Raw genomic sequence first — 27664 nt, 5'->3', positions numbered from 1 at the left:
GACACAGGCTTCCTTGGTTATCTCTGCAGAGACCATAACAATGGGTGTCGTAGAAGCTACATTTAAAGCTATATTGGTTTCTTTCATTTTAATAAACCAGGCTTATTAAGTACAATTTTGTCTATCTGGAATGAAGGTAGCACCTACTTTTCCAAGTTTAGAATATTAGAGCTTGCTATTAATTCCAGATTATTAAAATAAAAACAATCTGCCCATGATCACAATTAAGAGTTATTTAAAAAGGAAGAGGTACCATTCAAAATCTCAGTGACACAAACCTATGTCACTACTAAATCATACACTGGCTAGAAAGATGACAGAAATCAGTCTTTCACCAGAGAACCTGGTTATATCCCTTTTCCTGTAAACACCCTGTAGATACAGTGTGCCGTTAGTACAAATAATCTAGTGATAGGCCATGTAGTAGTACTGCTTCTGGAACGCCAGTTCACGTTTAGGGAATAGTATTTCAGTGTTCTCTGGGGTCTAGATTGTAAATTTTTATATTCAAGGAACTTTGTATTGTTGAGTTTTGTGTTCTCAGTGTCTTAGTGTTTGGCACATAACAGGTGCTTAATAAACATGCATTAAATGTCTGACAAACCAGAAATATCAAGGGAGGATTTCTGAGGTTCTCAAATACTTCATGCAAAGCTGAGGATGTACTGAAGGATACGAATCTAATTAGAGTTTTTAGAAGCTCTCTAGATCGGAGGGGTAGGTGATGTTCTTCCCTTCATGATTCCCATGATTGTCTTCATGGAAGAGAAAAAGGCAATAGTCAACTGACTTATAATTCCCTTGGAAGACCAACTAGCTCTAGGCTTCTCTCTCCTTATCTCCCTGCTCCTCTTTGCACCTACACCATTCCCTGCCTCCCCAAGCTACAAGTAATGTAGTCACACAGGTGACAATGTGCTGATGAGGCCACAGAGACTGTATCATGTAAACAAGTGATGTAATCCTCCTTGGTATCCAGAGTACTGCCACTGCACATCTGTTTCAATTCATCAGTTGAGGGCTTGGGCCCAACTACATTAAACAAATCTTCACTACTATAATATTTGCATAATTTGGGGGACAAGTACTTTACTGCAGAAAGTATATTTCCCCAAGGCTTTCAGGGCATCTAATTTTTCTTAGTATTATTCTGCACTGTCTGTCTTCAGTGGCAGATAAGTTTGTTTTCTTACAGGTAAATTCCTTTAAGCTACAAATATTCCCATTCTGTCTATATATTTTTTGGATTTTTTATTATTATAGAATACAGTCATGCTGAGAATACTAGGAAATCATTATCTAGAGGTAAAAAGAATTTTAAGAGATCATTCACTTCTCTCCTAAGCAGGTTTCTAATAATTTTAAAAGTTTGTTATTTAGCCATTACTAATGCTAACTGAACAAAAACTTCACATTCTCCCTTGATGGTCTTTTTAGTGAGCACCATTTCAATGCAGCAATGGAAGCAGAAGCCAGAATTTTCATAGGTTTAAAGTGCAGAAATGAAGGAAGTAAAATATAGACAACTGTTTGGAAACTGGATCTAGAAAGAAGGAGAGCTAAGACAGTATCTAGAAGAGAAAAGAGATACAGGGTTGGGGGTGACTCCAGTTTTAAGATGAGAGACTTAAGCTCAGAGTTTAGAAATTATTTGAAATAAAATTTTTATTTTATAATAAATACATTCGTATTTTATACAAAATATTTTTAGATGAAGGCTGAGTTGGCCTTTGGGAACTATCAACTTACATTCTAAACCACATACACTTAGTATGTGAATCTAAACATTATCTTCTAGCTACCTTTCCTAGACAGAAGGTAGATAAAAAGTATGCTAAATGTAATGCATAACAGACTGACAACTCTCTCCTTTCCTTGTTGCTTCAAGTAAGATAATCACATATAGAACTATAAGTTTCTTGTTCTTATACTATATACTTTATATACAACAATGGCACTGTGATCTATTAGAAAATAGTACATGAGGCCGGGTGCGGTGGCTCACGCTTGTAATTCCAGCACTTTGGGAGGCCGAGGCGGGCGGATCACGAGGTCAGGAGATCGAGACCACGGTGAAACCCTGTCTCTACCAAAAACACAAAAAATTAGCCGGGCGTGGTGGCGGGCGCCTGTGGTCCCAGCTACTCGGGAGGCCGAGGCAGGAGAATGGCATGAACCCGGGAGGCGGAGCCTGCAGTGAGCCGAGATTGCGCCACTGCACTCCAGCCTGGGCGAAAGAGCGAGACTCCGTCTCAAAAAAAAAAAAAAAAAAAAAAAAAAAAAAAAAAAAAAAAAAAAAAAAAGAAAATAGTACATGAGCCATGAAATTATTCTATAGGCACATTAAATATTCTATATTCATAAGCCCTGTGATCAGTGACCTATGTGTGAAATGTCTTCGTAGAATGGGGATTTAATATGTACAGTTTCTCTATTCTGACTTAGAAATCAAAGCTAAAATGTCAACGTATCCATTTAGTTCTACACCAGTAATGAGATACTTAGTCAAATCCAAAAAAACAGATGATATCAAATTAAGATGAATTTCTGAAATAAAATGTGAGAAAGTGATGATGAAGTTCCTAATGGTGATTGTCGTTTCCTGATTACATCACTAGCAGAAAATCCAACTTAGTGGATTTCCAACTAAGTTATTGACTTTTTAAGAAAATGTTATTCTGATCTGTTTAAAAAGCTAAAGTTAAACTTCTAAAACTACTGAGTAGGCGACATTCAATAAACTTTCTAAAGGTGAGCCAAATCCAGTTCGAAAAAGAAAGCAACCTGGTTGTGCATAGCAGTATATGCCATATATAAAAAAATACTCAAAATAATCGAGTATCTGGTACAGCCCTGGTGCAAGGCCCAAATCCAGACAGAAGACTGTGGTAGGCAGCAAAATTGCTGGCAGTAAGTCTGCATGTTTCACAATTTCTAACCCAACACTTAGATCATCTCTTTGATCATATCCCTCTAGTCATGTATCCTTTAAAAACCTCCAAAACTATGAATAACATTAAGATTTTTGTATTTCCCATCATTTCAAAGCAACTTAAAGGACAACTGTATGTATAAAATAAAACTATCAATTAACTGAAAAAAATAGCTGATACAAGATTTGATTTATTAAAAAAATTTAATGGCCAAACCACAAAATTGATAATGTTTTGACAGAAACTGTCTTCCAACTCCCCACTCCTATACAATAATTTATCTGAAAAACAAGTGGCTCTGCGATGACATGTAGATCAGAACTCTGAATACCTATAAAATATCTTTAAGTAAGGAGCCGATGACTTAAAAGTTGAAAGCTAAAGAACTTACTAATGTTTAAAAAGTAAATTTAGTTATCATTGTATATCCTGAATCTTACCAAAATACAAAGTTGGGTTTACACTGAATGCATTGTTTAAAATAAGTTTACAATGTCTTTTTCCCCCAAGATGAAGTCAATTATACTTTGTGTAGAAAAAATAATTACTTACCGCTATAATATCTAATGTATTATCACAGACCTTTCGGATTTCATTATTCTTATCATGCATCAGGTCTATGAGATATGCTGGAGCCTCTGAATAAAAATGGTTAAAGATACAAATTACATTTGATATTGTGGCTAGTCAATAATACTAGAAAAATCTCATATTTTTATAAATCGAAATATAACCCAAATTTTAAAATAAAATCATTAATACAAGATAACCAGAAACACTTAATATTTCATTTGTTTAGAAAAACAGGGATAGTAGGGACATAAAAAAGAGAAAAATCTAGATAAAAATGTGTAAGGAAAACAAAGTCAGTAAATCTCAGAAAGTACAAGACCACATTTCTGAATACATGAGGATCATGAACATAAATGAAGAGGAAGCTCTACAACTGTGTAGCTATAAATGCTTCTCGATCTATCCTGCTCTCCTAAAAATTCAGGAAAACTAATTTCAAACAAAACTAACAAGAGAGATTCATGGTCGAAAAGAGAAGGCATGATAAAACATTTTCACATAAAAGAAAGCTGCAACCTAATATTTCAAAAGAGATAAAAATAATTTAAAAAATAGTGCATACAGGGTGGAGCCAAGATGGCCGAATAGGAACAGCTCTGGTCTACAGCTCCCAGCGTGAGCAACACAGAAGACGGGTGATTTCTGCATTTCCGTTTGAGGTACCGGGTTCATCTCACTAGGGAGTGCCAAACAGTGGGTGCAGGACAGTCGGTGAAGCGCACTGTGCACGAGCCGAAGTGGGGCGAGGCATTGCCTCACTTGGGAAGCACAAGGGGTCAGGGAGTTCCCTCTCCTAGTCAAAGAAAGGGGTAACAGACTGCACCTGGAAAATTGGGTCAGTCCCACCCTAATACTGCGCTTTTCCAACGGGCTTGGAAAACGGCACACCAGGAGATGGTGTCCCGCACCTGGCTTGGAGGGTCCTATGCCCACGGAGTCTTGCTGATTGCTAGCACAGCAGTCTGAGATCAAACTGCAAGGCAGCAGCGAGGCTGGGGGAGGGGCACCCGCCATTGTCCAGGCTTGCTTAGGTAAACAAAGCAGCAGGAAGCTGGAATTGGGTGGAGCCCAGCACAGCTCAAGGAGGCCTGCCTGCCTCTGTAGGCTCCACCTCTGGGGGCAGGGCACAGACAAACAAAAAGTCAGCAGGAACCTCTGCAGACTTAAATGTCCCTGTCTGACAGCTTTGAAGAGAGTAGTGGTTCTCCCAGCACGCAGCTGGATATCTGAGAACGGACAGACTGCCTCCTAAAGTGGGTCCCTGACCCCCGAGCAGCCTAACTGGGAGGCACCCCCCAGTAGGGACAGACTGACACCTCACTCGACCAGGTATTCCTCTGAGACAAAACTTCCAGAGGAACTATCAGACAGCTGAATTTGTGGTCTCACAAAAATCCGCTGTTCTGCAGCCACCTCTGCTGACACCCAGCCAAACAGGGTCTGGAGTGGACCTCTAGCAAACTCCAACAGACCTGCAGCTGAGGGTCCTGTCTGGTAGAAGGAAAACTAACAAACAGAAAGGACATCCACACCAAAAACCCATCTGTGTATCACCATCATCAAAGACAAAAAGTAGATAAAACCACAAAGATGGGGAAAAAACAGAGCAAAAAAACTGGAAACTCTAAAAAGTAGAGCACCTCTCCTCCTCCAAAGGAACGCAGTTCCTCACCAGCAACGGAACAAAGCTGGACGGAGAATGACTTTGACGAGTTGAGAGAAGAAGGCTTCAGACGATCAAACTACTCCAAGCTACGGGAGGAAATTCAAAACAATAGCAAAGAAGTTAAAAACTTTGAAAAAACATTAGACGAATGGATAACTAGAATAACCAATGAAGAGAAGGGCTTAAAGGAACTGATGGAGCTGAAAGCCAAGTTTCAAGAACTACGCGAAGATTGCAGAAGCCTTGGTAGCTGATGCGATCCACTGGAAGAAAGGGTATCAGTGATGGAAGATGAAATGAATGAAATGAAGCAAGAAGGGAAGTTTAGAGAAAAAAGAATAAAAAGAAACGAACAAAGCCTCCAAGAAATTTGGGACTATGTGAAAAGACCAAACCTACATCTGATTGGGGAGAATGGAACCAAGTTGGAAAACACTCTGCAAGATATTATCCAGGAGAACTTCCCCAATCTAGCAAGGCAGGCCAACATTCAGATTCAGGAAATACAGAGAACGCCACAAAGATACTCCTCGAGAAGAGCAACTCCAAGACACATAATTGTCAGATTCACCAAAGTTGAAATGAAGGAAAAAATGTTAAGGGCGGCCAGAGAGAAAGGTCGGGTTACCCACAAAGGGAAGCCCATCAGACTAACAGCTGACCTCTCGGCAGAAACTCTACATGCCAAAAGAGAGTGGGGGCCGATATTCAACATTCTTAAAGAAAAGAACTTTCAACCCAGAATTTCATATCCAGCCAAACTAAGCTTCATAAGTGAAGGAGAAATAAAATACTTTACAGACAAGCAAATGCTGAGTGATTTTGTCACCCCCAGGCCTGCCCTAAAAGAGCTCCTGAAGGAAGCACTAAACATGGAAAGGAACAACTGGTACCAGCCACTGCAAAAACATGCCAAATTGTAAAGACCATCGAGGCTAGGAAGAAACTGCATCAACTAACGAGCAAAATAACCAACTAACATCATAATGACAGGATCAAATTCACACATAAGAATATTAACTTTAAATGTAAATGGCCTAAATGCTCCAATTAAAAGACACAGACTGGCAAACTGGATAAGGAGTCAAGACCCATAAGTGTGCTATATTCAGGAAACCCATCTCATGTGCAGAGACACACATAGACTCAAAATAAAGGGATGGAGGAAGATCTATCAAGCAAATGGAAAACAAAAAAAGGCAGGGGTTGCAATCCTAGTCTCTGATGAAATAGACTTTAAACCAACAAAGATCAAAAGAGACAAAGAAGGCCATTACATAATGGTAAAGGGATCAATTCAACAAGAAGAGCTAACTATCGTAAATATATATGCACCCAACACAGGAGCACCCAGATTCATAAAGCAAGTCCTGAGTGACCTATAAAGGGACTTAAACTCCCACACAATAATAATGGGAGATTTTAACACCCCACTGTCAACATTAGACAGATCAACGAGACAGAAAGTTAACAAGAATATCCAGGAATTGAACTCAGCTCTGCAAAAAGTGGACCTAATAGACATCTACAGAACTTGCCACCCCAAATCAACAGAATATACATTTTTTTCAGCACCACACCACACCTATTCCAAAATTGACCACATAGTTGGAAGGAAAGCTCTCCTCAGCAAATGTAAAAGAACAGAAATTATAACAAACTGTCTCTCAGACCACAGTGCAATCAAACTAGAACTCAGGATTAAGAAAATCACTTAAAACTGCTCAACTACATGGAAACTGAACAACCTGCTCCTGAATGACTACTGGGTACATAATGAAATGAAGGCAGAAATAAAGATGTTCTTTGAAACCAAGGAGAACAAAGACACAACATACGAGAATCTCTGGGACACATTCAAAGCAGTGTGTAGAGGGAAATTGATAGCACTAAATGCCCACAAGAGAAAGCAGGAAAGATCCAAAATTGACACCCTAACATCACAATTAAAAGAACTAGAAAAGCAAGAGCAAACACATTCAAAAGCTAGCAGAAGGCTAGAAATAACTAAAATCAGAGCAGAACTGAAGGAAATAGAGACACAAAAAACCCTTCAAAAAATTAATGAAACCAGGAGCTGGTTTTTTGAAAAGATCAACAAAATTGATAGTCAGCTAGCAAGACTAATAAGGAAGAAAAGAGAGAAGAATCAAACAGATGCAATAAAAAATGATAAAGGGGATATCACCCGTGATCCCACAGAAATACAAACTACCATCAGAGAATACTATAAACACCTCTATGCAAATAAACTAGAAAATCTAGAAGAAATGGATAAATTCCTCGACAAATACACCCTCCCAAGACTAAACCAGGAAGAAGTTGAATCTCTGAATAGACCAATTAACGGCTCTGAAATTGTGGCAATAATCAATAGCTTACCAACCAAAAAGAGTCCAGGACCTGATGGATTCACAGGTGAATTCTACCAGAGGTACAAGGAGGAACTGGTACCATTCCTTCTGAAATTATTCCAATCAATAGAAAAAGAGGGAATCCTCCCTAACACATTTTATGAGGCCAGCATGCTCCTGATACCAAAGCCTGGCAGAGACATAACCAAAAAAGAGAATTTCAGACCAATATCCTTGATGAACATTGATGCAAAAATCCTCAATAAAATACTGGCAAACCAAATCCAGCAGCACATCAAAAAGCTTATACACCATGATCAAATGGGCTTCATCCCTGCGATGCAAGACTGGTTCATCATATGCAAATCAATAAATGTAATCCAGCATATAAACAGAACCAAAGACAAAAACCACATGATTATCTCATAGATGCAGAAAAGGCCTTTGACAAAATTCAACAACCCTTCATGCTAAAAACTCTCAATAAATTAGGTATTGATGGGACGTATCTCAAAATAATAAGAGTTATCTATGACAAACCCACAGCCAATATCATACTGAATGGGCAAAAACTGGAAACATTCCCTTTGAAAACTGGCACAAGACAGGGATGCCCTCTCTCACCACTCCTATTCAACATAGTGCTGGAAGTTCTGGCCAGGGCAATCAGGCAGGAGAAGGAAATAAAGAATTAGGAAAAGAGGAAGTCAAATTGTCCCTGTTTGCAGATGACATGATTGTATATCTAGAAAACCCCATTGTCTCAGCCCAAAATCTCCTTAAGCTGATTAGCAACTTCAGCAAAGTCTCAGGATACAAAATCAATGTGAAAAAATCACAAGCATTCTTCTACACCAATCACAGACAAACGGAGAGCCAAATCATGAGTGAACTCCCATTCACAACTGCTTCAAAGAGAATAAAATACCTAGGAATCCAACTTACAAGGGATGTGAAGGACCTCTTCAAGGACAACTACAAACCACTGCTCAATGAAATAAAAGAGCACACAAACAAATGGAAGAACATTCCATGCTCATGGGTTGGAAGAATGAATATCGTGAAAATGGCCATACTGCCCAAGGTAATTTATAGATTCAATGCCATCCCCATCAAGCTACCAATGACTTTCTTCACAGAATTGGAAAAAACTACTTTAAAGTTCATATGGAACCAAAAAAGAGCCCTCATCGCCGAGTCAATCCTAAGCCAAAAGAACAAAGCCGGAGGCATCATGCTACCTGACTTCAAACTATACTACAAGGCTACAGTAACCAAAACAGCATGGTACTGGTACCACAACAGAGACATAGATCAATGGAACAGAACAGAGCCCTCAGAAATGATGCCGCATATCTACAACTATGTGATCTTTGACAAACCTGACAAAAACAAGCAGTGGGGAAAGGACTCCCTATTTAATAAATGGTGCTGGGAAAACTGGCTAGCCATATGTAGAAAGCTGAAACTGGATCCCTTCCTTACACCTTATACCAAAATTAATTCAAGATGGATTAAAGACTTAAATGTTGGACCTAAAACCATAAAAACCCTAGAAGAAAACCTAGGCAATACCATTCAGGACATAGGCATGGGCAAGGACTTCATGTCTAAAACACCAAAAGCAATGGCAACAAAAGCCAAAATTGACAAATGAGATCTAATTAAACTAAAGAGCTTCTGCACAGCAAAAGAAACTACCATCAGAGAGAACAGGCAACCTACAGAATGGGAGAAAATTTTTGCAATCTACTCATCTGACAAAGGGCTAATATCCAGAATCTACAATGAACTCAAACAAATTTAAAAGAAAAAAACAAACAACCCCATCAAAAAGTGAGTGAAGGACATGAACAGACACTTCTCAAAAGAAGACATTTATGCAGCCAAAAAACACATGAAAAAATGCTCATCATCACTGGCCATCAGAGAAATGCAAATCAAAACCACAATGAGATACCATCTCACAGCAGTTAGAATGGCCATCATTAAAAAGTCAGGAAACAACAGGTGCTGGAGAGGATGTGGAGAAATAGGAACACTTTTACACTGTTGGTGGGACTGTAAACTAATTCAACCATTGTGGAAGTCAGTGTGGCAATTCCTCAGGGATCTAGAACTAGAAATACCATGTGACCCAGCCATCCCATTACTGGGTATATACCCAAAGGACTATAAATCCTGCTGCTATAAAGACACATGCACACGTATGTTTATTGTGGCACTATTCACAATAGCAAAGACTTGGAACCAACCCAAATGTCCAACAACGATAGACTGGATTAAGAAAATGTGGCACATATACACCATGGAATACTATGCAGCCATAAAAAATGATGAGTTCATGTCCTTTGTAGGGACATGGATGAAACTGGAAATCATCATGCTCAGTAAACTATCGCAAGGACAAAAAACCAAACACCGCATGTTCTCACTCATAGGTGGGAATTGAACAATGAGAACACATGGACACAGGAAGGGGAACATCACACTCCGGGGACTGTTGTGGGGTGGGGGGAGGGGGGAGGGACAGCATTAGGAGATACACCTAATGCTAAATGACGAGTTAATGGGTGCAGGAAATCAACATGGCACATGGATACATATGTAACAAACCTGCACATTGTGCACATGTACCCTAAAACCTAAAGTATAATAATAAAAAAAAAGTGCATATATATATATATATATATATATATATATATATACACACAACACAAATCAGGATTAGAAAACCAAGGGAAATAAAATAATTCAGAAAAGAACCAAAAACAAAAGTAAAAATCATTTTGGATATATAAAAATTAAGATAAGAGTAAATAGACACAACAGATAAAATTCTAAGAGAAACAGAATGCAAAAGGAATAAATTTTAAAATAAAAATAAGTGAAAAGAGATAAAAAGATTAGAAAAGGACAGATATTAGACTAAGAAGATCCAACACAATAGAAATCCCAAAGAAGAAAACCAATGTAACAGAACAAAACAAATACTAAAAACTATAATTCAAGAAAACTTTCCTGAAATTAAAAAAGGTGCACATTTGCATACTTGGAAAAATCAATGGAGGATGATATACCAAGTCAAATTCTAGTAAAAAAAACTTGACATTAAAAAAAAAGAATACTTCTTTGGTCTTTCTGGAAAAAAGGCCAAGTTATTTATAAGGAAAAGGAAATTAAATTTTCCTCTGACTTTATCACAGATAACAATAATTAGACTGACTACAGACTCCTCATTGGCAGTCCAAGGGAAAGTGAAAAAACATCTTCAAATTGCTGGGGGAAATAACTGTCAACCTAGAAGTCTATATTCTGTTGAATTATTATTAAAGAGAAATAACAGTTGTTTTCAGATAAAGACATTTATTATCCATAGATAATATTCACTAAGTATAAAAGCATATACTTGATTATGAAAGAAAGTCAACTCGAATAGAGAAATGGAATTCAGGAGACAGTAAATAAGGAAATTGGTCAACATACTGTAAACTTTAGATAAGCACTGTTATTTCAAAACCAATAATTAAAATAGTGATTAATTCTGAGATGTTACAAAAGGGTTATAAAATGAAGTGAAATTATCATATTGGATAGCAAATAACATGGAAAATAGAAGTGGAGATATTAGACTGTCAAATAGAAACATATACTCCTTTAGAACTTGGTGAACATGAATGTTGAAATTTAGGTTTGCATCCCAAAGGAAAAGAAATGGGATGTGCAATTACAAGTAAGTAAGAGAGAAGGGAGATAATAAAGCAAATTCAAATTATAAAGAAACCCTGATGAATCTAAAAGAGGAAGTGAAGAAAAAAGTTGTGACCTCGCATCAATACTATCAATTGGTCTTAGTTAAAACAATTTGAAAACAGAGTCCACAAATTTCTACTAAGAAACTCTAGCACATGTACACAAGTACATACCATTCTTTGTATCACTGATTACACCCAAAAAATTTTATCGACAGTATCATGACTAGTGGCAAAGTGATGACTTAACTCATTAGTGTTACTTACTATTTAAATTGTTTTTTAAAAATAGGTTTAGGGGACCCAAGTACAGTTTTGCTATGTGGCTATATTGCATAGTGGTTCTTACTATTTTTTTTTTAGGGATAAAAAAGATATATTTAAAATGTAGAAAAAAGATATAGAATAATGTATTTGTGCATTCTGAAACTCATTTTTAAAAATATGTATTGACTGCCTCTTTTCTCCATTGGAATGTTAAGTTCCATTAGGGCAAAGACTTTACCTATCATATTCACCATAGAACCCCAGGTTTTAGATCATAACAGGTACTCAATAAATATTTATTTAATGAATAAATAAATAATATCTATTCTACATACTTCACATGGTTTTGTGAGAATAAAAATTATTAGAAAAATCTTAAAAATTCTCAAGGGGAATCTAAAATAATCTAGACAAATGTGGATTATAATCTTCCCTTAGCAGCCATGGGAGACTGGTTCTAGGATCCCCCAATGATGCCAAAATCCATAGATGCTTAAGTCTCTTATATAAAATGGTGTAGTATCTGCATACAACCTAGGCTCATCCTCCCATATACTTTAAATCCTTCCTAGATTACTTACAATACTTAATAAAATATAAATGCTACGTAGATAGTTGTTATACTGTATTTTCTGTTTTTTATTGTTGCATTTCTATTCTCTATTAGAACTTTTTTTGAATAAATTTAATCTATGGATGGTTAAATCAGCAAATGAGGAACCCCCAAATAAGGAGGGCCAACTGTATTTTATTTCCCATACTACAATTGTTGAGGTCAGCATTAGTTCTCAATTCTTACGTGATTGAGTCACGGTGAGAGTCAGTTTAATATTTTAAATATCTGAATATAAATCATATATTTATCTACAATAAGTCTACACTAGCTATCTCATATATCAAGTATTCTGTTCAAATTATATCAAATAATATTGATCAAACTTTCTAACAAAAAATAAGAAAAGGAATAAAATATTGTCTAATAGATTTATTTTAAATACTCATATTGGATTCATAGGGAGAATCACAATAAAATGCTAAAGGTCATGGTGAAATAAAATATTTCAATAATTTTTAATATGTAATACATTGTAACATGACAGATTTAAATGCCATTGACATCAACAAAAATTCTGTTTTTTCAACTCCAAAACATTTTTTAAATTTATTTTTTATTTTTCAGTTTTTTTTTTAGAGACAGAGCCTAGTTCTGTCATCCAGGCTGGAGTGCAATGACATGATCATAGCTCACTAGAGCCTCAAATTCCCGGGCTCAAGTCATCTTCCTACCTCAGCCTCCCAGGTAGCTGAGACTATAGGAATGCACCACAATGCCTGGCTTAGAAAACATTTCTGAGTTTTGTATTTTGGAAAAGCACTTCAGTGATCTTTAGCCAATTTTAAGACACAAAGTTTTTATAAAAATTTTAACTCAGCAGATCTTTTATCTCCCTGTTGCACCATTATCAACATGCTATAATCTTTAGGACAACTATTCAAAAAGTATTGACTCCAGATTCAGTGACATAAAACAAAAATTAAACTTGGGGGAAAATGCAAAGAAAGTTACACTGAAAAGAAGGGTCAAATAGGAATTCTCTTAATTCTGTGGTCTTTGATAATAAGGTACTAAGTGTACATTTTAAACAGACATCCCAAAACAGAGGCAGTAACAGTTACTCACTGTGTACAGGTACTTAGTAGGTACTTTAAATACTTCACTTTTTAGTCCTCACAAAAAACCCTATGAGATGACCTGTAAATAGGGTGGTATTTCAAAGAAGTTACCTAGACAAACTACATTTTCATTTTACTATTTTCTGTAGTGGCTTCTATAGTTATGTAAATTTTAAGTAATTCTACATATAAAATACACCTTCAGAGACTCCCAACCCAAAAAAGCATATTAAAGGTTCCAAGAAGACTCTGTAGCAAGAAAACTTGTTAACTTTAACTCAGTGTTTCCCAAACTTATTTACTATCAGAGAACTTTTTTTTTTCATTAAGCAGCTGTTAATACTTATGTTCCATGGAACACAGCTGGGGAAAAACGAATTTATTCCAATTATTTTAACACTGTTCAAAAGCGTATTTGGAGTTTATGTTTTTGGGAAAGTCAGTTTATAAACCATATTAAAAATATTTATTACTTTCTGTACTGTTAGCTGTTAAGGCAGAATTGTATTTGTATTTCGATAGCCCATATTAACATTTCTCAAATTAGACTTGTTATTTATCAGACTTGACTCTTGGAAACTCTATATGGTTCCAGAATTTTTAATTTTTTTTGAGATAGGGTCTCCTTCTGCCACCCAGGCTGGAATGCAGTGGCACAATCATAGCTCACTGTAGCCTTGACCTCTCGTGCTCACGTGATAATCACTGCTTCGGTGTCCCGAGCAGCTGGGACTACAGGCATGCATCACCATGCCCAGCTCATTTTTTATCTTTTTATTTTTAGTAGAGATGAGGCCTCACTATGTTGCCCAGGCTGGTCTCAAACACCTGAGCTCAAGTGATGCTCCCACCTCAGGTTCCCAAAGTGCTGGGATTACAGGCATGAGCCACTGTACCTGGCCAATCACACTGGATTGTAATTTTATATTTCTTGTATATTAGACTTGGCTATCTCTCCAACTAAACTATAAACTCCCTGAGGTCAAGGACTTTCTTATATATCTAACACATAAGCCAGTATCTGTTTAGATGGTCAAAGCTTGAGAAATATGTGAATAAATGAATGTTTAATTATATGTAGTAAAAGAGTTAGCAGATACCAAAATTTTCAGCTTAAGAGGCTGTGTAGATGACAATGTTGTTATTCACAATGAATACAGATGGCAGGACTGTTTTACTTATCATGAGAGGATGTTACCAATATTGAGTACCCTTTGGATGCAAGAATGATAAACTACCAGGTACTAAGTACCTCTGTGTATTGGGAACTATTATAGGCAATTTAAATCCATTAGTACTTACAACAATTCTACAAGGTAGGAGGTCTTTTTATTTTAATATTAATGTTACGGGCATTTTTTAGGTACATGATTGTATCCTAGGGAGGTTAAGTAACTTTTCCAAGGTCCTGCAGCTTAGTAAGTAGCAAAAGGTAATTAAAATTAGGGCTATTTGATTTACAATGCTCTTTAGGCTACAACATGCTATGCCCCTTTAGGTAGATGGAAGGTATCCACGTGGCAGTTAGCAACAAATGCCTGGGGCTCAAGATAGGGGTTATGAAGATTAAATAGTTAGCATATAGTTGGTAGCTGAACTCACGGAAATAGATGTGGTTTCCCACGTAGAGTAAATAAGGTAAGATTAGAAAAGAACCAAGGATAGTCCTAGGAACCTCTGATGCTTAAGGTATGTTAATAGAGAAGAAAGTTCTGATATGTTTGTTAAGTTTCTTAGGAATCACAACCTGACGAGTTAATAAAATTGTTCTCTTTATATTCTACCTATATACTGATTTGGGGTCAACAGCTTCCAGGGAAAATAGGTTATCTTGTAAATTTATCTCAAAACTTAGTGTTTTCTATATTATTTCAACATTTGCAAAAAAAAAAAAAAAAACTCAAAGATGCATCTTTTCTGAATATGTGAAATATTGTTATCTACGGTAAACACTGAAAGGATACGTGTTTCCTTGATTATGACGTCTCTTGTGGCTTGGTGGAAAACCATCTGGTAGAAGACATAAATTATCTGACACACAAATTCATCATCTTCTTGTTGAGCTGTAAATAAACAAAAAATTCAAATAAAGAATACTATGTTTATATACCAAATTTAAAATAATTGAGGGGAATAATACAGAATGAGAAAAACTAAAAGTGATAAGGAGACAAGTAACCAGAAATGGATTAAACTAACTTCTATGTTCCTAATGTAAAATGGTAACAGTTATCATCACTTGTTTTATTCATCATAAGAATTCTTTAAAGAATTCTAATCTGTAAAATAAACCTGGTTCTATTTTGTCTTTATAATGTTGACTTCGCAGGAGAAAAATAATTCTTAAAAATTATCATACCTTCTAAACTCTAAGTTTTTGGTAGAAATTGAACTATTATAAAAAGGTATTTCCTTTTGTTGAATAATGTTCACAAAATTAAACTTTACAGATTGCATGAAATAATAAGTAATTTAGTTTCCATCTAATTAATTATAATAGTAAAAAAATTACATAATCATAAAGGCTAATTAATAAATCTTAATATCATACAAAGAGTAATTTACATAACAGCTGATGTCCACTGATTAATATGTAATGGAAAAAGTATAATGGCTTATAGAAATCTAACCTTAAGTAATGATTATGAAATTAGATTTAATAGTATAGTTTGCTATCAACTCTTGCTAAAAGTTCAATGACATTTTAGAAACAGAGTTTTAGGTCAACAGAGTATCAAACCAGTTGTGTAGAATAAATTGTGGGTCCCTTAAAGTTCAATTTGTCCCAAATGATCTCCCTCACCAACCTGCCAAAGTACTACTCTCCCAAATGAATTGGGCTAAATTTCTCACTATTAATTACTATCTTGGTATACAGTATTCCCTCACTTAATACCAATGGTTTTAATCTTGAAAATCTGTATATTTCTTAAAAAGCATATTATAAAGCCTCTGCCTGTGATAATCTCATGTCAGAGAACACCAAAACATAGTAAAACACTCTGAGCTGGCTGTGTCAGATCACTTTATGAATATCTTAGCTCTCTTGATTATAATCGCTATGGGACAGCAATTCCAGGATGCAGGTCATTTTGCTTCAACTTTCTTCAGCTCTCCACAAAATCTTCATTCTCACTCTGTCAACTACGTGTCTTTACTTTCACCTGCCAACTACTTAGTCTTTCTTTTAATTATTTCTGATCTGAAAACTTCTGACTGTGAGAAGAGTGTACCAAAGTAAATACAAATATGCTAAGATTTTGGGAAGGAATACTTCAAATACGGGGCATTATCTCTAGATGACCTATTAAAATGAATTATATTAAGGAATTTACCAATTAAATTAAAAAAACTCAAAAGAGAAAAATGCACAAGAGGCTTAAATAGGCACATCTTTTTATTGGTTATCCCTAAATAATCAATAAACATAAACAGGTGCTCAACTTCTTTAGTCATTAGGGAAATACAAATTAAAATCACAACAAAATACCAGTATGATGGCTACAATTGAAAGGACTGACAATGCCCAGTATTGGAGGTGATGTGGAAAAACTGCAGCTCTCTTACATTACTGGTAAGAATGAAAACCGGCACAACTACAGATTGGCACAGTTTACTGAGGCCAAACATATACAAACTCTGTGACCCAGCCATTCTACTCCTACATGTGAACCTAATGGAAATGAGTACATATGTTCACCAAATCAAAGGTTTCAAAATGTTCATAGGAGCATTATTTATAATAGTCCTCCTCCCCACAAAAACCTAACCCTACTATCCATCAGTAGTAGAAACAATAAATGGTGGTATGTTTATATAATAAAGTATTATATACAACAATGAAAACGAACAAACTTTTGTATACAACATAGATGAATGTCACAAATATAAGGTAGAACAAAATAAACTAGATTCCACTTATATATTAAAGTTCAAAACCAAGCAAAAGTAATCTAGTGGTGACAAAAGAAACTATCTTTTGTTTCAAACTAACCACTTTGAATGAGGTAGTAATGACTGAGAGGAGGGAGAAGAGGCACTTCTAAGGTACTGGTAATGCTTTATTTTCTTACATGAGTGATAATAACATGGGTATGCTTACACTGAAAATATACTGAGCTATACTTACAATTTATGTATGTTATTACATATTCTAAAATCTATTAAAATTAATACAAAATGCATATATATTATGCCTAGTACAAGACGAACTGAGATGAGAGTATCTTCTTCAGGGATCTCATATTAGCATTTTTAACTTCTATACTATTGGCTAGTTATGATGTGTAAGATCCTAGAGAACTTGGCCCTAATAAGATTCAGATAAATTTTGTATGCAATATGGAGAAGAATGAGCCCTGCCCCTTAAGAGCAATATAAATGCAAGGGGGAAAACTCTAGGCCTACAATGTCAAATATTGTAGCCATAAACCACTGCAGCTAATTAAATTAATTCAAAAATTCAGGTTATCAGTTGTGACAGCCACATTTCAAGTGTTCTACAGCTACATGTGTTGGACACCACATATATAGAACATTTTCGTCAACTAAGAAAGTTCAGAGGACAATAAATTCAGATCTAGAAGGGAATATGATGTTTAGAATCAGCTTCCAAATGAATCTTCCAACTTAGAAATCAAGTTTTAAAAAATAAGATTTGCACAAGAGAAGAGATCCAATTCAAACCAACACAAATCTCAACAGAAAGAAGTGATATAGCCAGGCACAGTGGCTCACGCCTGTAATCTCCACGCTTTGGGAGGCCGAGGTGGGCAGATCACCTGAGGTCGGGAGTTCAAGACCAGCCTGACCAACATGGAGAAACCCTGTTTCTACTAAAAATACAAAATTAGCTGGGTGTGGTGGCGCATGCCTGTAATCCCAGCTACTTGGGAGGCTGAGGCAGGAGAATCACTTGAACCCAGGAGGCGGAGATTGCGGTGACCCGAGATCATGCCATTGCACTCCAGCCTGGGCAACAAGAGCAAAACTATGTCTCAAAAAATCAAAACAAAAACAAACAAACAAAAAGAAGTGATATAATACAGTGGTCCTCCCTTATCTGTGGTTTTTCTTTCCATGGTTTTAGTTAACTGTCGTCAACCACGGTCAAAAATATTAAATGAAAAATCCTAGAAATAATTCATAAGTTTTAAATTATGTGCAATTCTGAATAGTGTGATGTAATTTCCCACTGTTCCACTCCATCCCATCCAAGACATGAATCATCCCTTTGTCCAGTGTATCCAGGATGTACATGCCACCCGCCCATTAGTCCCTTAGTAGCCATCACAGTTAACAGGTCAACTAGCACAGTATTGCAATGCTTATATTCAAGTAACCCTTATTTCATTTAATAATGGCTCCAAAGTATAAGAGTAGTGATGCTAAGCATATTGTTATAATTTTTCTATTTTATTATTAATTATGGTTGTTAATCTCTTACTGTGCCTAATTTATAAATTACACTTTATCATTGGTATGTTTAGAAAAAAAACAGTATATATAGGGTCTGGTAGTATCTGTAGTTTCAGGTATCTGCTGGGGGTCTTGGAATGTATTCCCCTTGATTAAGTTGTGACTACTATATTGGTTGTTCAAGGTTGGTGAGAAGAGTACTCCTGTAAAATTGGTCCTGAATTGCTTTATAGCAACATTCTTAACTTTGAAAGCTCAAGATCTTTGATATTACTCTATCCAATCCCAGTTAGCAGTATATTTAATTCATTTTTCTTGATTATATAAGTTGCTATCAAACAATTAATGTAATGAGAAAAACAGATTACAGACTCTGCATTTTATATTTAAATATTTAAATCAATAAGCTGTCTAGACATTAGCATAAAAATAAATTAAGGTTATTTACCATTTAGCAATTCAATGAGTGCAGGGATTATGCCAGATTTGGCTAGCAATGCAGCACAAGAGTCATCCATGGATACAGTTCCAATCATTATAACCACTTCTAAAACAAGATCATCTTCTGCAGCACCTAGTGAAGTCAAACCATAGAAAGTTTTCACTGAAATGTCCTGATCCAAATTCATTTAGAGTATCAAAATGTAAATACACAGAAAGGATACCGAAAGCTATTAAATCAAGTCATATGAATCCTCGATATGCTATAAATTTGTCCTTTTTCCAAATTTCCATGTTTGCTGATGACAGTTTGTGATAGTGGGGGCGGCGGGCAGTAGAAAAGTGGAGATAAGCCTTTGAGAGTGCAACTGAATGACAACATAGACACAGAAAATAAAAGACTCATTTGAATGCCTCAAAGACCTTTGTGCGTGTGTATGTGTATGTAGTAGGATAGTATTTGGTAATTTTAAAGAGACAGAATAAAAAAAATACCAAAAGACCACAAGAAAGGTAGAATAGGAAATAGAAACTAACACTAAGAAAACACACTTTTAGGAAAAAGAGAACATATATGTAAGAGGAGATCCAGTGACTACCTTCCTGGGAGAAGAGAGCGGTGAGAAGAAATGGCTTTTCCTAACATAATAATACAACAGTCACACAATACTGCTCTAGCAGCCTTATCCATAACAGAAAGAAATAACTTAGCGATTATGCAAAAGTGAAATACTTAGCACAAACCTGGTTTTAATTTATCCTTGAGGTATGGAACCAACTTATATTCTTTAAGAACCAATTCCCAGTCTAAGTCTGGAATGGTCAAGTTTGCAAGAGTTCCCAAACATTCAATCACAAACTCCTCTTCTTCATCATTAGAGATCTGGGCTGCAAGGTCCCCAACATAATCCTGAATAAAACATAATTTTAATATAAATTTAAATTATTTTTATTTAATCTAATAATTAACCCACAGGAATCTAACAATTTAACTCATTGAAAGTAAAAGTCAATATCAAATGTGATTTTCTTGTTTTAATAATCTTGAGCTAAACTGCTAAAGAAGCCTATGGTGAAGTGGTTTAAGGCAAGAAGACTGTAGTGGGGTGGAGGGATTAGGGGTAAGGGTCACAAAACAAAAACAACATTGAAACGTAGGTTGAGATTTCTAGGTGCTAAACTAACAAAGAAGTTGATAACATAAGAGCAATTTGGATTATAAGTTAATATTTGACAAGACCCCAGTAAGAGCTGTATTTCCAAATGTAGCAATTTCAATTCCCAGTCTATTTTAATAGAAAGCCAAAATGATACTTACAATAAACAGATTTTTAGTTGGTCCATCATGCTGAGAAATGTTTCTGATCATTTTCATCAGCAATGGATCCTTAAACTTCAGAGCCCTCTTCATGAGCATCTTCAGCCCATTTCCTGAAACAGAAAAGTCCCCCAATAAAATTAAGGTTAACTTAAGTTTGATAATTTTTTGTTCAGTTCTCAAAAAAGCCACAACAATTTACATCTAGTAAAATGCATAACTCTTAAGGGTAAAATTTGATTAATTTAGATGCAACCCATACCATGTATCAACATACACAGTATTTTCATTCCCTCCAGAAAGTTCACTTGTGCCCCTTCCCAGTCAATCCTGTTTCCCAGATATAATCACTTTTCCTCTTCCCTGTCTCATTTTTAAACATATATAAATTTTGCCTGATATAGAACTTCATATAAATAGAATCATACCGTATGAGCTCTTTTGTGTCTATAATATCTACTACAAATGTTAAAAACAAAAATACTTTTGACTCAGAAAAATTGTACTTCTGGGAATTTATCCTAACAATATAAAAATAAAAATGTGTAAAGATTCAGAGAATGGGTAATTACTATAGCACTGTTTGTAACAGAAAATAAGTGGCAATGAACTATATCCATAATAGTGAAGTAAACTATGGCAAAATTATTTAATAGCCAATTTTGCAGTTATTAACAAATATGCTTTATAAAAACATTTAATCACATAAAATATTATTTCAAGATATTACTAATTTTAAAAGAATGTACCATGATATATAGACAATCACATTTTTATTTAAAAATATGCAGAAGTATTACACTAAAATCTTACCTATGATTATCTGTGGATGGTAGGAATAAAGATTTAAATCTTTTCCTTTTTGCTAATTTGTGCTTTTTATAACAAACACATACTAGTTTTCAAATAAGGCAAAAACTATTGGGCAGACTCTGAAACATCGTAATGTATGACAGGCTATTCTACAAAGATATTACAGAAATAATCTAATACATTTGTATTTTATTACCTTATAATAGATTGCTTTGCAAAGAAAAACTTTCATTTTATATAGAAAATGTTTTAAAAATCAAATTTCAATTAAGGCTAACTCACCATGGTTTGTAAAATGTTAGTAAAAGGTAAGTGTCTGCATTTATGATGTAAGAATATTATATCTGACCTTTAAGGATTACAGCTATAATGAAGAAATTATTTGAAAACAGGACTTACATAATCATTATAATTCTTAATTCCTTATATCTATTTTCCATCATATGCCAAATACCATATGCTAAAAAAATTACCTACACTCAAAGGCACTGACCTTCACAGATAAGCTGTACATTTCTTTTGTTAGCAGCAAGATTAATGCAGAAAGAAATGAGTTCCAAGTCAATTCGTTCATCTGAACATTCAAACAGCATCTTCATTAACTAGCAAGAAGCACAGGGCACATTTTACTCAAGAAGCAAAAACAAAAAACCAAACACAGAAGCAATATTTTTATCATAATGTCTTATCTTAGATTGTACATTGGGCATAATATAATTATTTACATTTCAACACATAAAACTGGCAGGCGTTCACTGCTCAACAACTAGATGAATAAACAGTTAATGAACTCTTAGATGCTCAGCATTAAATATAAACTTCTAAGTACGGTGGAGAATATAAAAGAAATATTAGATAAAACATCTGTCCTTAAATAATTAAACATATTGTTTAGAAGCAGAGCATTCCAAGCAAAGAAAATAGCTTATGCAAAGGTCACAATGCAGGAAAAAACAGTACTCTTTGAAGAATTAAAAGCAAGCAAGCATTGTTGGTGAAAGGGAAACAACAGTTTTAAGAGATAAGAAGTTTGTAAAAACCAGATCATGCAGGGTCTTGAAGTACATGTTAAAGATTTTGGCCTTCATGCTAAGGATAATGGGAAGCTGCTAAAAGTTTCTAAATAGGAAAGTGTCAGGATAAAATTTGTGTCTCAAAAAGATTTAGCCAGTGTAGAAAATAGAATAAAATTGCAAGAAAATATGGGGGACCATGTAGGATGCTAGAGGAAAAGTCCAAGTGAGAAGATGGGTGTCCGAACTAGGTAGAGATAAAAGGATTGATTAGACATATATTTAGAAAAGAGAACCAAAATGGAATGTAGTAACTGACTAGATGTTATGGTTAAAGGAGAGGAGGAGTCAAAGATGACTTTCAGATTTATGCACTGAGAAATGACATACATGGTGATGCCAACATCTAATGAAAAGGAGAAACTAGGGTAGAAAAAAACTTTAAAAGGAAAGATAGTAATTTTGGTTTTAGATATGTTGAGTTCAAGCTGCTTATGTGATAGTCTAGTGCAGGTATTCAGTAGGAAGTCATAAACACAGGCCTGAGTTTAGAAGAAATGTCTGGACTGGAGGTAGAATTTTAGCAACTGGCATATATGGTTGAAAAGTGAAGCTGCAGGCTAAATCCAGTCACTTGGGCATGGTATAAAATGAGAAAAAAACATTTTTAGTGATAAGAGAAAAAGAAGGAGGGTCTGAAAAACAGCAGACAAAAAGATAAGAAGGAAAAGGTAGGCTACCTATGTCATTTAGCAGTAATCTAGATTTGTCATGGTGAGAGGTAGCTGCTACAATAAAAAACAAATGAACAAATTTTATGCTGTTTTGGAGAAGCTAGTCTTTGATTATTGTCAAATCAGCAAATTAACTTAGTGTATAGTACATAAAGAGAGTTTTCTCTCAGCCCAAATTGTTAACAACAAATAGAAGTTATTCCTAAAATTTACAATATAAAAACTTCTTATGTTTTATCTCAGGGCAATACCTTTTTAGAACAACATGCCTTCATGAATCCAACACAGCGAATAATAAATATTTATTTATTTTAGACCTCTTTCTGTTAAATATTGTTTTGATTACTGTTAGTTCAAGATGACTTCTGCATGTCAAAAATGATATGTGGTCAATATACAAAAATCAATCACATTTCTATGTGTTAGCAATGAACAGCTGAAAACCAAAATTAAATTTGGTTAAATTAAATTAAATAACACAATACCACTCAAATTGTTAGGTATAATTCTAAGCAAATACACTGATCTGTATGCTGAAAATTACTGTAGCAGGTGAATGGCTGGCATGTATCATATGCTCCCCCTGACGGCAGATCTTTAACCACAAATATTACCACTGATGGCATCTCTGGGTAAGAATCATTAATACTTAATAATGCCACAGAATAAAAAAAGATTCAAGGGCAAAAGTAAAATAATCTTAATTTACTGGATATATATTTAACAGATTTCACTACCTATCTGCCCAATTAAAATTAAATTACAAATAAAATTGCCAATAAAAATTAAATTACAAATTACCAAAAATGTAGGTGACAATCCTCTAATTAATTGCTATGTTTTCTAAACTGTAATTAAAAACCTACCATAGATTTTTTTCAATCTTGAGAATCGGTTACATTGAAGCAATGTTTCAAGCAAAGTATTTATTGCTAACAAAAAGTATTTACTTCAAATCAACCTTTGTGATATGAAAATTAGCCTTAAACACAGGGCTACAGGTCATTATTTTAGAAGGTAAGTTTTCTTTGAAGTAATTTCCATATTAAATTCTACCTAGAAATAAACAATCAGAAACTAGATTTTTAGAAAATAATGCATGGCTTAAAAACTTACTCAACTCCCATTCCCCATATCGAGCTAAATTAGGACTAAATATAAATGGAATGCATAATGATATAGAATTAGTTTTTCATAATAAGAGAGATAAACATTTCAATTTTAATTAAAGCTTTCAAATTTAAAAAAGCAATAGTTTAGTTCAAACTCCACATGAAAGAGTATGTCTTTAATTTGATTGCTATGATGGCACTTCAAAAGTAAGTGTAATTGCTGACAACTAGAAAATATTAAAACTAGATTTGTTCTGTTTTAACTATGTCCATTGTCATCTTTTACTAATTTACCAGAAAAGCACTAAAAGGACTTCAGTCTGTGCGATGAAGAGGCAATAGTGTTCAATCAGACAAGTCCCATATTGAGTATCAGATACCAAAGACCCATGACTGAAATCACTGTGTCTAGACTCTCTGGCACCTGACTTCACTTATTTACCAGTGACCAGAGGCCAACCCCCACAGCTCTCTGTATTCACATATAACTCTACCACCCCCATCCCCTACCCAAACATCTTTGAATGATTATACCAGAACTTTGCATGCCTCCGGAATCTCTTCTGACTGGCTACTCCCTAACTCTCCTGTTTGAAGTGATGCTCTGGTTTCTGAACTTCAGCAGATAATGGCAGGCAAGAGCAAAGGGGGCTGTCAGAAAGGACGTTTACCAGCATTCAGCTAAAAAGAAGCATGTAGATCAAAGGGGGCCATATAGGACAACTGTGGTGGAAAACATGTGGATCACTATGAAGATTCTTGCACACTGTTCTAGGATAAAATATTAAATAACACCATGACATCACTACCTAACCATGTACTTTCATTGGCCATTCTATTACCAATAAATACTTTTATAAGCATCTGGATGGCATTTGCACCCATTTAAACAAAACATGCATCTCAGAGGTCTAAATGACAATGAACTGTTAATGTGTACTTTTAACTATTATTAGAATACAACCATTAACTCCCGGTTATCCTCAAGTATGCTTACCTGAAACAATCTACCCACTGAGACCATTAAGATCATGTATAAAGACTTGACCTGGCCCCTAAATTTTACAAAACAGTGATACAATAGGGTAAGAAAATTAGAATACATTGGACAACTAGAGGTAATAAAGTACAAAGGAAGCAAAGCAATATAATATTGGGAGAGATTATGAGACATGTTGTATACATAATCAACCACTCCGGATGCTAAATATTTTCTAAAAGTGAATTCTAATCTAATTATAGGTTTATTCTATAAAACACATATGTGATAGGCAGTATTTAAAATGGACAATAAATGGGTCAAAATGGTGACAAAGATTTTACTAAGAATATCTTACTTTCATATAGTTTACAGTTTATAAAGCTCCTTTAATATATGTAATTAATGAAGATGACTATACTCAATTTCTTTTTCATCATTGAAATGAGTATGAATTACCACTAAGCCACTGCTTTCCTACCTTCAAAGTCATGTTATTTGCAATACATGAGGATTTTTACCACGCAAAAATTAATATGCATAATTACAAAAGGACAGAATATTATATTAACTCTAAGATATTCCAACCGGGGTTATAACTTTAGTAAGTAGGTTAATCAGTGGCTGATTAAACTCATGAATGAGTTTAAAGCCTTATTGATACTATAAACATTACTTTGAATAGCCAATACCTCTAAAGGAGTACCTTTTTAATTCCTGAAGGAAACTTGGAAATTTCATTTAATTTCTGGCTTGTTTTCCATGATTCTTTTATTTTGCAATTAACTTGGCACTGGGTGGCAATAAAACCACGTCAACTTTTCTCCTTAAATACGCAAAATTTGGCACTATAAATTAAAAGTTATAGGCTGGATACCACATTAGGAGCAAATATATTGTACAGTATCATTTGGTTTTCTTAAAATACCAGCTCATATAGAAGCTTCGGGATATTTACAACATAATTGGGTAACATAACCTTATTCCCTTAAGGGCTGAAATTTCAAAAAGAAAAAAATGGGAAAAAGAAAACATCGAAAATCCTTGACCTAAATTTGGAAAATATTGTTCACAAAATATAGATTACACATGTTCTGAAAACTTCATTGCATACATGTTTGATGTTAGAAAACTGTCTGATAAGAAAATATGCATGGATATTGTTCCTGAAAAGGTATGGGAGAATTTTCTGTATAAAAGTTTTAAATTGCAACAATAACAATATCTAAAAAGTAACCTAGACAGACTCTTGTTTCTGATTCTTTCACTTAAAATAAAATTTTACATTTTATATTTGAGATTATACATTCTAGAAGAATAGGATAACTCCAAATTCAAAATTCTATAAGTAAGTTTCCTATCCTTCTTGGTTTGCATTTATTTATCTTTTATTTAATGCTATTCTCTTTAAAATCTAAATCTGGATAAAAACAGTCAATCTCGGCAAGAATATTATTATTTTTTGGCTGCTTTCCAGTTCATATCCTGTGGTCAATGAAGTTCTGACTCTAAATGGAATCGGAAAAGGAACACCCTTTGAAACTGCAAAGCAGAAACCTTTAGAACATATGGAGTGAGACTGTAGTAAATCACCTGTAATCTCACTTTGACATGGCTACTCTTTTATTGAAAACTTGTTTGGCAAAGAGTTTGATTACACTTTGCATTGAGTATAGTCTGCCATGCATTATCTCTATAAGACACCCTGCCTTGCTAGATAAGATATGCTGTATATTCTTTCAGGGATGTCTATTTCCTATAAACAAGCATAATTAGTTTATCCCCTGATATAAAAGTCTAAGAAATTACCCTTGAGAGTTTATCAATTTTTTAAATACATGTAGGTGAAATGTTAAAATTCTCGAATAGCAAATTCACTTTTAGTACTGTTTTATTTAACTTGGAATGAATGAAAGAATAGTCAATTAGAATTAATAAAAAGTTATGGTCTATTTTTTACCATATATTACTTTTCAAGTAACATGCATTTAATAATTCTTTTTAGACGAAGAAGGAATTATGTAGTAGGAGTCAAGAGGAATTACTTTCATAAGTATGGTTTGTTCATATTCTTCTAACATGTTTTTAAAAGTATGTTTATTGTATATCATACATCCCACAATTTTTTTTTAGAAAACTATCTTATAAAAAATAATGTAATATTAAAAATCAGCCCAACTAGTGTTACAATCATCATAATTCAAATTAGTGGAAGGTAGTTTAATAAAGAGTAATGACATAATAGTGATCCTATGAATGTTAATTCCCTAAGAGTAAAATTGTTATGATGTACAGAATCTCTACCCTTATAACATACAGTCCATGTTACAAAAAAAAATCAATAAACTCCTTCAAGACATTTAGGACAGATATTTATTTAGGTCTATTTAGACCTAACATATAATACATATCTAGCCACTGAATCATAGCAAAAAGCTTTCTTGAGAGCAGTTGTATAAAAATGAAAGAATTTTGATGAAACATTTTCCCATCAGAGAATGCAAAGCAATTAAAACTATTAATATTAACCATAAACAAAATTAAAAGACACGTGACAAACTTAAGCAATATTTGTAACATAAAAATAGTTATTATATACATTGATCTTGTTAATAAT

The 27664-nt window shown here is 34.5% G+C and overlaps 1 protein-coding gene across 3 annotated transcripts in view; it reads right to left on the bottom strand.

Moving 5' to 3' along the window:
* KIFAP3 (kinesin associated protein 3) overlaps nt 1–27664 on the bottom strand; it is a 182393-nt gene that overhangs the window by 57756 nt on the left and 96973 nt on the right. For all 3 annotated transcript variants that reach the window (XM_058442156.1, XM_058442157.1, XM_032161020.2), the window contains 6 exons: nt 21703–21811; nt 20397–20509; nt 19823–19988; nt 19086–19211; nt 15184–15282; nt 3486–3571 (listed from right to left, as the gene is read on the bottom strand). In XM_058442156.1, the coding sequence (XP_058298139.1) occupies nt 3486–3571; nt 15184–15282; nt 19086–19211; nt 19823–19988; nt 20397–20509; nt 21703–21811 (699 nt within the window). The remainder of the gene's footprint in view (nt 1–3485; nt 3572–15183; nt 15283–19085; nt 19212–19822; nt 19989–20396; nt 20510–21702; nt 21812–27664) is intronic.

The sequence above is a fragment of the Hylobates moloch genome, unplaced genomic scaffold, assembly GCF_009828535.3.
Source record: "Hylobates moloch isolate HMO894 unplaced genomic scaffold, HMol_V3 SCAFFOLD_8, whole genome shotgun sequence".
NCBI classification, from domain to species: domain Eukaryota; kingdom Metazoa; phylum Chordata; class Mammalia; order Primates; family Hylobatidae; genus Hylobates; species Hylobates moloch.
Note: the sequence above shows the minus strand (reverse complement) of the source record. Positions and strands in the feature narration are given on the sequence as shown.